The 10818-nt window shown below is 33.6% G+C and overlaps 1 protein-coding gene across 18 annotated transcripts in view; it reads left to right on the plus strand.

Moving 5' to 3' along the window:
* Positions 1-10818, plus strand: part of Nktr (natural killer cell triggering receptor) — a 46746-nt gene that overhangs the window by 18017 nt on the left and 17911 nt on the right. For 12 of the 18 annotated variants that reach the window (XM_046437225.2, XM_046437226.2, XM_058576721.1 and 9 more), the window contains 3 exons: positions 165-252; positions 9302-9331; positions 9865-10010. In XM_046437225.2, the coding sequence (XP_046293181.1) occupies positions 165-252; positions 9302-9331; positions 9865-10010 (264 nt within the window). Of the gene's footprint in view, positions 1-164; positions 3822-6182; positions 6211-9301; positions 9332-9864; positions 10011-10818 lie in introns of those variants that run through there. The other 6 variants (XR_009226057.1, XM_058576728.1, XM_058576727.1 and 3 more) reach the window with 5 other exon arrangements.

A 10818-nucleotide genomic window follows, 5' to 3' on the forward strand; every position in this document is an offset into this window, starting at 1 on the left:
ATGCTCTTTTTTGATTAGTTGAAAAATTTTTTCCTAAATATTGTCAAGTATCTGTACTGACCAGAAGAGGAATTTCATCCTTTGCTTTCTATTTATTACTTGAGCATTACTTTAAAAGTGTCTTATAATTGGGAGACTGACGTATTTGTGTTTTCTTCAAACAGATGAAAACTTTATTCTCAAACATGACAGAGCGTTCCTTTTGTCAATGGCAAATCGAGGGAAACATACCAATGGTTCCCAGTTTTTCATGTGAGTAGGCATAATTCAGAGATGAGTTTTTCCTAAACAGAGAAGCGCTGTTCATGAGAAAGATGGTATAGTTAAAGCAACTTTAATGCTAAAATTCTGTCAACTTGGGTTTTATTATTAATTTCTAATGTTATATAGTAACTGGTAATCTCTAACAACCACCTCAGCATTCAGCATACATCCTGGATTTGAAGAATGGAACTTAAAAAATGTAACTTAAAGATATATATTATTTATGCTGTTGACATGAGAAAATAAATTGGCTTTGGCCCTTACCAAATTTGATAACTTGGTTTATGAAAACTGGATTGGAATATAAACTATTGATGCACATTTAAAAATTCTTCATAGTATAGGACCATATAGATGTACCTTCAGCATGGAAAGCAGTTGGTTTTAGTAAACCATTGTATACTTATTTTTCTCTCTTACTGTTGCTCTTTGAGCTAATTTTCAGAGAGGTACCATTATTTCCTGATGTCATATGGAAATAGGTGATTTGCTGTTGAACCAGCATTTTAAAAAATTTAAATTTTTGTCTAAATGTACTCTAAAACCTATTTTAATTACAATCCCATCATATGGAATAAAGATAGTTGTGTGCAGCATGAGGTTTAATGCTTTTGATTGAAAGTCTCACTTATCCTGTATACGTTGGAGAAATATTTTATTCATGGTTTATCAGAAAAAGTTTTCTTTGACATCTTTCTGAATGGATGAGTATGAAGGGCGCTTCCCTGTCTTTAAAGGACCAAATTATTCATATAAACTCATATTTTAAATTTGTCTAAAAAAATAGATTTCCAACATGATCTGATAATGTTCAGATAAGGGACATTCTATTCCTAAGAATGTCCTAAAAATGGAAAGCTGATAAAAGATGATTATGCTTGGAGTTATACAGGAAAAAATCCTAAGACAGTTGTTCCTGTATCTTGTTTTGATCCCATAGCTTATTAGTTATAATATGTGTTTATTAGAGTAGTTTTTTATTCTTAACATTCTTAAGGGCCAATAAAAAATAGAAATATTTTAAAAACTTTTTTGTAATGACTTAATGTATAAACTGTTTACTCTGAGGTTTCCCATTTCCATTTTTAAGCTTATCTGAACTCTGAACATGAAAAACTACTCATTGGTCAAGAAGCTACCATCTGAGGGCTCTAAAGTTTCTTTTAGATTTCCTTTTTTTATATCTTTACATTTAGAATTTGATTTATCAGGTAGCAGCAGCTTCTTGCCATTATCACATGTAGATGAGTTTGTCTACAAAGTGAATTAAAGATGCTGCACTTCACTTAATAATTAAGACATAGTCTGTGAGATTCTCTTCAGAAAACATAGAAGTATCTTATTTTTGTGTTATTTAGTTAATAACTCTTTTCTAGGAATGTTTAGTAAAAACCATTACTATTTTCAGCATGGCCTACTTTTACATTGGATTGCTATTTTTGAAGAGGACTGTCAAGTGAAATTTTTAACATCAATAAGTTAGGATTAAAAATTGTAAACTCATTTTCATGTGGCACTATGAGCTTGTGATCAAAAGAAAATTTTCACTGGGTACAGTGGTACAAGCCTGTAATCCCAGCAACCCGGGAGACCAGCCGGGCAACTTAGCCCTGTTGCAAAAATTAAAAAAAAAAAAATGCTGGGGATAGAGCTCAGTGGTAAAGTGCACCTGGGTTCCTCCACTACCATTAAAAAAATTAAAAACAAAAAAACAAGAAGAAAGAAAAGAAAATTTCCTGCTTATTATTATCTCATGAAAATTCAGTCTGAAGTTTATTTCTGGAAAAAAGTTTAACAGTTAAGAGTAATTTTGTACACGTGTACACAAAATCCTCATCCACCTTTTTTTTTTTTTTCTTTTTTTTTTTTTTTTTTAAGAAACTTGTGTTTGTGCTGTTTCCTTATGATGGCTGAAAATACCAATATCATGAGATGCAGGATAAAATCAAACTAACATTCACATTTTTGAATAAAACACATCTTTGCATTTGTGGAAAGAGTAGGTAAAGTGGATATGGTGACCCATAAAAAATCTTTGAAACTTCATGGTTCACAAGCCCAAATCCTTTTGGAGTTGAAAGTAGTAAAAAAGTGTATGGTACAGTGTTTAAGTTGTGTTATGTTATCACAGATAATAGCTGTGATGGTCATAAAGCTAAGTGATGGCTTCCCACTGCCTTTTATCCTATTACCACAGCCCTTCCTAGGGACACCTTTAGCAGCAGTTCTGAAATCTGAAAAATAAAGGATAGCTAAAGAAGTGATGTTGAAAAGGACTGCCTTTATAGTTCATGTTTTAATAGGCTTAATGAGGACTTTTCATATATTTTTGCTTAAGTGTAGCTTATGTTATAAATCTGTTGTTCTACATTTCCTACGGGCTAAATTTGGTGCTGTTAGTGTGATTCTTGGCACAGTGTTGCACAAGGATTCATGTGCTTTGTGAATTCTTGTTTTACACGGTTAACAACTCCCCTTCTAAGGCATATGTCATTTTTATTCAACATAATTTTGCATATATTGCTTTCTTTGACTGGGATAATTGTACATGTGATGAAAGTCAGATTTTTATATAAAACTATTTGTACATTTTACAGTAACTGCTTAAATCTGCTGCTGGTTAGTCTTAATGACTTTTGCTTTTGGAGGCTTATATAGAAGAAAACTAATTCTTTTTGGGATAGTTCTCAAACATGAAATAAGTGGTATATGCCACTGTCTCCACAAATCATTAAGGAAACAATGATTTGTTCATTTGAATCATTTTTTTAAGGAATTCGAAGACCTCGAGCTAGGTTTATGACACATACCTATACCCAGCTGCTTGGGAGTTGCGAGTTAGAGGCCAGCCTGGGTATCTTAGTGAAATCTTGTCTCAAAACAAAATAGAAAGGGTTGGGCACGTAGCTCAGCGATAGAGTACTTAATTAGCACGTGTAGGGCCCTGGGTTTAATCCCCAGCTCTGCAAAAATAAATAAATAAAAGCCATAGAATCATAGTCTTAGAGTAGAAATAGAATTAGAAATCATCTAAAACAACCTTTTCATTCTACAGGTAATGCTAAATAAGGAAGAAGAACCATGGAAAATCCAGATTATAGAAACTTGATTCATAATATGAAAGAAATTGTTAGGGAAAGAATGCTGCACACTATCAGCTACATAATTTTGTTAATGTCTCTGTTCTGAATTTAGTTAAGTATTAGAGACAGCAAGCATTTTGCTGAGAAAGTGATATTTGGGGAAACCTTTTTCCTTTTTGCTGGTTAGTAATAATTATGGATCTAATTTTTACTGTTTTATATGCATTATTTGAAAAGGTAAAGATGTGGAATAAGACAGAATTAAGATTAGGTACATAGCTTATATTTTGTCATTAAATGACCTTTCTTAGATAGGACACTAGCTATCAAAAGCCTTGGTTATGTTTTGTTTCCTATATACCTTGAGTTCTTTTTTAACTTTTCTTTTTTGTTAAGTATCTGTTCCTACTTTTAAAGATGAAACATTTTGATGTGGAAGTTGTCATAAAAGGAATAAATGCTTTGTAAAATGCTCCCAAGTTTCTGAATATGTGGAATGTTTATATGCAAACATTGTCTTGCCTGAAGGAAATATTTATATTTGCCTAAGTTTCATCAGTCTGAAAGGTGTCTCAAAGAAGCTTAAGGCCCATCTTATCTAAATCAGGAGCAGCAGTCCATGAGTTGCTTAAAGAATATTAGTCTGTGTAGGCTTTATGTCACAGCCATCGAGTAGAGAAACCTGCAGAACTTTAGAGAACAGTTCCTCTTGCTGGCTAGTGTCAGTAGTCATGATAATTATAAAAATATAAGTAAACAAGATAATATGGAAAAGCCACGCTTTGACCCTTAAACAGTTTGGGAGACAGCAATATTGGGGATTGAAGCCAGAGCCTTGTGCATGCTAGGCATGTGTTCTAGTCCTGAGCTACACCTCAGTCCTGTTACATTTTATCTGTCACAAAACGAGTGAGAGAGAGAGAGAGAGAGTGTGTGTGAGAGTGTGTGTGTGTGTGTGTGTTGGGGCAGTGGAATTTGATGCTCTAGAATTGTTTGACATCATTTAAAAAACAGACTTGCAAGAGGCTACCCACCTGAATGAGAGGTGAGTGCTCATCATTTCAGGATACCAGAGCAAAGAGGGAGGTAAGGGCAGTTGGTTTTAAGGTATTTTTTAAAGCTATGTTAACATTTGGGGTAGATTGAGGATAGAAATGTTCTTTTTACCCACTTATCATTAATTTTGTGAGGAAAAAAATGCTAGTAAGTGTTAATAATCTGAGAAATTCCAGCTTTTTAAACCTTCCTTTTTGGGGGGTGGGGATTAAACCTTTGCATGTTAGTTTTGGAGTTTTCCATGAGCTAAAATGTGTGTGAATCTTTTTTTTCCTTTTTTATTTGTCAGATGTATATGAGTCTTAACCTATAAGCCAGCTTCTCTGATTATCAAATATCATCCCTAAAATTCAGGCTTAATATTAATTAGGGTTTATGTGGCACATGTATCAGCAACATGGAAGAAATTTTATATCTAGTAGTTTTTGTGGTTTTGATTACCTTAATACTATGCCGAATTTTAGAAAGCTCTTATATTTTGGTGACTTTGGGATACATAGGTAGAGCATTGTGAGGTGACTATGTTAGTTTCTGTTGCCCTGATAAAAGCTTCATCATTAGATACAGTTTGGTGCCTCTTCCGTTCAGTGTCATAGTTTCAGGAGTTGAACCGAGAGAATTGCATGTTAAAAGCTAAATTAGAAGTAGGTTATCTTTATTTCCTTTTTTTGTATTGTTTTATACGTGGAATACTTATTTTTTACAGTATTCATGAAACCCCACATTCTTTCAAACATGTTCTTTTGACACTAATCCATGTATCATTTACAAGAAATTAAAACATTTTTAAATATTTCAGGAGTTAATATGTCTAAAGCACCCATCAAGCTTTTTGTCCATGGCAGAATAGGGTTTGTTTGTTTTTTTTAATCTAAGTAGTAGTAATAGATACATTTACAGTTAAAATTGAGCAGTGTGTGTTCTTTGAAAAATGTGGAAAATCAGAGACTAGATAGGAAAACTATTTACTATAGCCAAGATTATAGTTTATATTTTATATAAACTATAATCCCTCTAGAGTAGAGGGATTATAGTTTATATTATGGTTTTCAGTCTCCTTTTAGTACACTCTTATACTTTCATCTCTCTTGCATTTTTATCCTCTGAGAAAATCCCTAAAATTCTAGTTATGCTGCTTTATTATTTTTTATTAGTATGTTCAGTGACTTGACTTAAAAGTGTATGTTACATTTACTCAACACCTCCTGAAAGTGGTCTGTTGTGATATATAACTGACAAAAAGGTCAAATTGTACAAACATGGTTGATTCTTTAATTATTAGAAGTGAATTAGTAAAAAGTTCCTTGAAACTTTATTTTGAATTATCTTAACTCAGTTTTTTCCAGTGAATTTTTTTTTTTTTTTTTAACTTTTGACTAGTGTTAATTGCTCCTGGGCATATTTATGCTTATACTCAGTAATTTTATTCTCATTTGAAGAAGATGTTAGTTGCCTTATTTAGTTTGGGGGACTTGTGAAAGGAAATGTAATGTTTTGTTAATCATTATTTATCTATCAGCACTTTTATGTTAGATTATTAATGATCTGAGCAGATTCCTGCTTTAACCACAGTGCTATTTTTTAAGCATAAATCATCTCTACATAAATATCCTTTGTGAAAGAAAATTTAGAGCCCTCCATTTTAAAAAGCTTTCTTGCTTTGCTTTAAACTCTAAAATATTTAATTTCAAAGTTATATTGATATTAAAACATAGATTCAGTCTTGTCTTAAAAGTGTATTACAATTTATTTCTTGCCATTTTTGTGTAAAATTTACAGAAAGAGTGTTACACCGTGCGCTCCAAAGGTAATGTCTCATTACTCTAAGGCTCTCTCTTTCTCTTTCTTTGCCTTTATCTCTTTAAGCCTGTTGTTATGTGCTTTGAAACATTTTAAGAAAATAAAAATAAAAAAGCTTTCTGCTTGTTCTGTAAAGCAGCATTACTTGTACAACAAGTATGTTTTATAGCTCATGGTTAATCCTGGGAAGTGTATTTTAATATTGGTGGCTTGTCCACTCTGTTTCTACAACATCTTCTGGTGGGAGAGTAGAGGGCTTATAGTTTATATTATGGTTTTCAGTCTCCTTTTAGTACAGAACTAGTAATTTCTGCATAAGGTCAAAGGATTCTCTAATAGTGTAAAAATGTAGATTGTTCTTTGGAGTAACAGTGATATTTTTTGATTTCTAGGATTTACAAGGTTTAAATGAACTCTTGCCATGTACATTTTTAAGTAAATTCTAAGTGACAGGAGAAAATGGAAATGTATATATGTTGAAAGGTTTTATAACTGAAATGCTATTTGTGTTTGTTTCTCCCTTAGATATGTTTTAATAAGCTTGTATAAACTTACACATTTATTATAGTCTCTGGCCTTCTTAAGGTTTTCACTTACTGAGTGTGTCACTACTACTTGGTTCTTTAAAGAGCTTTATAGTTTTGAAAGATGAGTACAGTTAAGAGTTAGAGGGATGAAGACTGAGGATGTGACCCAGTGGTAGTGCACTTGCCTAGCATGTACATGGCCCTGGGTTCAATCCCTAGTGCCACAAACAACAACAACAACAAAAAGTTAATGGATAAGATCTCTTTGCCTGTTTTAGTAGTCTACACTGTACAAAATCATGTCCCCTGTCTTCTTATACCCCTTTTTTTGTAATTTAGTTAATGTTCTCTGTTCGTTCTTATAGACTTCAGCCCAGTGCCAGTCAGCCTACTTTACCTTGGGATTTCTACTCCTGGGATGTAGGCTTAGAACCCTAGAAGGCTTCTTTTTGGTAATTCTTAATATGTAGTCCAGCCCAGTTAAAGTACACATTTACATTTCTGGATTCCAATTCTGGATCCCAGGTGCAGATGTGAGTAAATTAAATTATTTACATCACTTTAGGCACCATGGGCAGACTGAAAGTTGTCTTCAAAAGAAAGAGGCAATTCTGTCTTTCTTTTCTTCACTACTACAAATAAAAGTACCAAGTTTATTTATCCTTCAGTTTTCATTTGAATTGAAAACAAAACTTGGGACTGGGAGTATAGCTCAGTGGAATAGTATGTGGAGGACCTGGGTGCAGTCCCCCACACCAAAAAACAGACAAAAAACTTAAATGTCTTAACGATGTGTATTCTATTCTCAAGTAGTATGTTACTGCATCACAGTAGTTTGCTAGGTTGTCTTATCTCACCAAAGGTTTGCCATAAGGTGGTTTTTTATTAGCCAAGATGGCAAATGGAATAGGACTTTGTGTGTTCTAGAAAAATCTGTAGGCTTTCCCCAATACTTGAATATCTGAACTATGAGAAAGGATCAAGTAAGGAAGAGGAACGTATCTAACCAACAATCCATTCATTGCTTTCATTTTTATGTATTTGAGACTGATCTCTTGAGAAATTTTTACATTTTTAGAAGCACTCTTTACATCTTTTATATATTGGAATCTGTCTAGCTTATGTAGTAGTCTCTTATTTTTAGTGTGCTTGGTAGAGTTTTATAATTATGGGAAGTACATTTCTATTATAAAATAATTATCCATTTTTAATGCTAGTTTAATGATTAATAATTTAGGGGCATTAGTGGCTCCTCACAATTCACTAGATTTTCTTTTCTTTTTTTTTTTTTTTTTTTTGCTGCCTGTTTTCATTTTTATAATTACATGGGCTTGAATTTTTAAATTCTCGTTCTTCTAAGGAATATTTGAGACTTTTAGTTTTAAAACTCAAGATTTCCTTTAAAAGTTTAAAACTTAATTTTGACATTTTAATTTTTTAAAAAATAACTGTAGTCATCTTACAGAACTGAATATGCTTAATGTAAGTATAAGCATTACAATTTCTTTTACAGTAAAGTTTGGCATTGTTGCAAAGGCTAAATTTGTGTTTTATGTACTTAGATGTCTTAAACTTCCTCAAAATGAACATAAAAGTTTATATGGATGCTTTTAGTATTATTCATTGCTTTAGTGCAGCCTGATATCCAGTGACCTCTCTCTCAGATATCTGCTTTTCATTCTTATAAACTAAGATACTTGTGGTATATAATTCTGATTATCTGCTTTTGGATTTTTGCACTGCAATTCAAGCAGTTTGAAGATTTGTGAAAATGCTATGGGAAATCAGCTTGGGTTTAAAGTTCCTTAACCAAATATACCCCGTAGACTGTCCAAGAAGTTTGTGACTGTAGAAGAAGCTGATTGAGTATTTTCTGAGCAATAGAAATTTAAGGTCTATAGTGTCCATCATGACTTTGCTATCAAAATTGTTAGATGAAGATTTTTCTCCCCATTGCATTTTCGGAATTACTGTAAGTGGCAGAATCTCACCTTGTGTGAGGAAAGGTGCAGGAAGTTCTGAAAACAGGACTCCTGAGGCCTTCCTCCATCTGCCTGCCTAAAAGCTGCAGACTGACTCAGTATGAGAAATAATAAATAGAAGAACTCATCTAAGTGTGTGGGACAAGTGTTGATCCCACTTTGCAATCCATAGGGGACATGATAGGTGCTTTTCCTTTTTTAATTATAAGTTTTGAGGTTTTTTTAATGTTTGTTTTTTGTTGTTTTGGATTTGAAAGTATTTTTAATTTTAATATGTATTTATGTTAATATTTGTGGATATAACTCAGATGAAACCTATTTCATATGTTCTATATATGCATATTATCTAATAGGTATGATTTTATAATTCATTATAATCTTGCTTTGATTTTTTTTTTTCTTAGTAAAGTGGCTATTATTGCTGGTTTGGGGTCTTGAAGGTTAGATATTTATTTATTATGTTTAACTTTTTCTCCATCTTTTTATCTTTACTTCTTTGTTCTCTACATGCTGTGTTTAAACCCTTCTGCTCTCTTCACCCGAACACGTCGTTCTTGACATCATCTTTGTGTTGATGTTTATTACACAGTACTACAAAACCTGCTCCACACCTGGATGGGTAAGAGTTACATTCTTATGATCTTGGTGGTGGTTAGGGTAGCCAGTCATAAGGACACATTAGACTTCAGGTGTGTCCTCTGTGGATACTCTTGATGCCTGGGTCATCTCTTATAACCTTGCTCTTCAAGCATCACAAGGTGCAGTAGTTTTGAGGCACTATGCCTCTTATGTCACGGAAGGAATCTTTAACCTGTGTCTGTGGATGGGCTTCTCAGCCATGCAGTATTGAATATCCTTGGAAAGACAGTTTCTCAGTATTGAGTGCAGACTTTTTACCCTAAAATGGTTAAGAGCCATTATTAGAAAGGGAGAAAAACCCAGACTCAGTTTAATGGAGGCCAAATTTTTTCGTTGTTTCCTTTTATGAAACAGATTTCAAGTTTTCTTTCCCTTCTGGTGGCTTCATGCATCAAATACATTCATTTTATTTTCAGGTCTTTGGCTGTGTCATTTATTAACAAGTTATCTTGATTACTATTCATAGGTTAGCTGTCACCAAACCAATAATTTCTTGAATTTATATTGTGACAGGGTACATGTTGTCTTTGGACTGGTTATTTCTGGATTTGAAGTCATAGAACAAATTGAAAATCTGAAAACTGATGCTGCAAGCAGACCTTATGCAGATGTGCGAGTTATTGACTGTGGGGTGCTCGCCACAAAATCAACAAAAGATGGTAAGAGCTTTGGGGACTGGAAGAGACTAGGATGCAGTGAAGAACTATAAAGACTAATTTATTTAAAGATACCTCCTTGATTGAAGGAGTGGACAAAACATATTAGTGGCGTAACAATAACACTTGAGGCCTCTATATCATACCCTATTCCAGTCCATTAGCAAATCCTATCAAGTCTTACCTCCTCTTATTACTTTCCTTTGTTGCCAGCCGAATCCAAACCACCACTGTCTCATGCCGGATTTATAGCAATGGCTTCCTAATCTTTCACCTTGCCTCTGTCTCCATGTTCTCTTGTAATCTTTTCTCAGCAGCAGTACCCTAACTAGTCTCCTTGATTATATCCTTCTGTGGTTTGTTTGTAACAGCAACTAGAGTGATCTTTTTAACCACATTTCACATCCACGCCACTTCCACTCAGAACCCTCCAAAGGTTGCCCTCTCAGTTAACAAAACTGAAGTCTTTGCAGGGGTCTGTAAGGCTATGGACAATCTGCCTCTGTTGTCTTTTTGACCTCCTCATTCATTGCCTTTTAGCCACATTGACCTTTACTCAGACATGCTAATCACTCAAGGTTTTTGTGCTGGCTGTTCTCTCTGTCTAGAACACTCTTGGTTAAGATATGCACGACCCCCTCCCTTTAGGTCTGTTCAGATGTCATCTTAAATTCCCCCTACTCTCTGTATACCTTTTATACTGCTTTTTTTTGTTGTTATAATACACAATTATTTATTTTCTTATCTCTCCCATTCTAATGTAGACTTCATGAGAATGAGCAACTTCATTACTTTAGAGTCTTGCAACCAA

The sequence above is a fragment of the Marmota monax genome, unplaced genomic scaffold (assembly GCF_021218885.2).
Source record: "Marmota monax isolate L192 unplaced genomic scaffold, Marmota_monax_Labrador192_F-V1.1 WCK01_AAM20220418_F8-fsc00021, whole genome shotgun sequence".
Lineage (NCBI taxonomy): Eukaryota > Metazoa > Chordata > Mammalia > Rodentia > Sciuridae > Marmota > Marmota monax.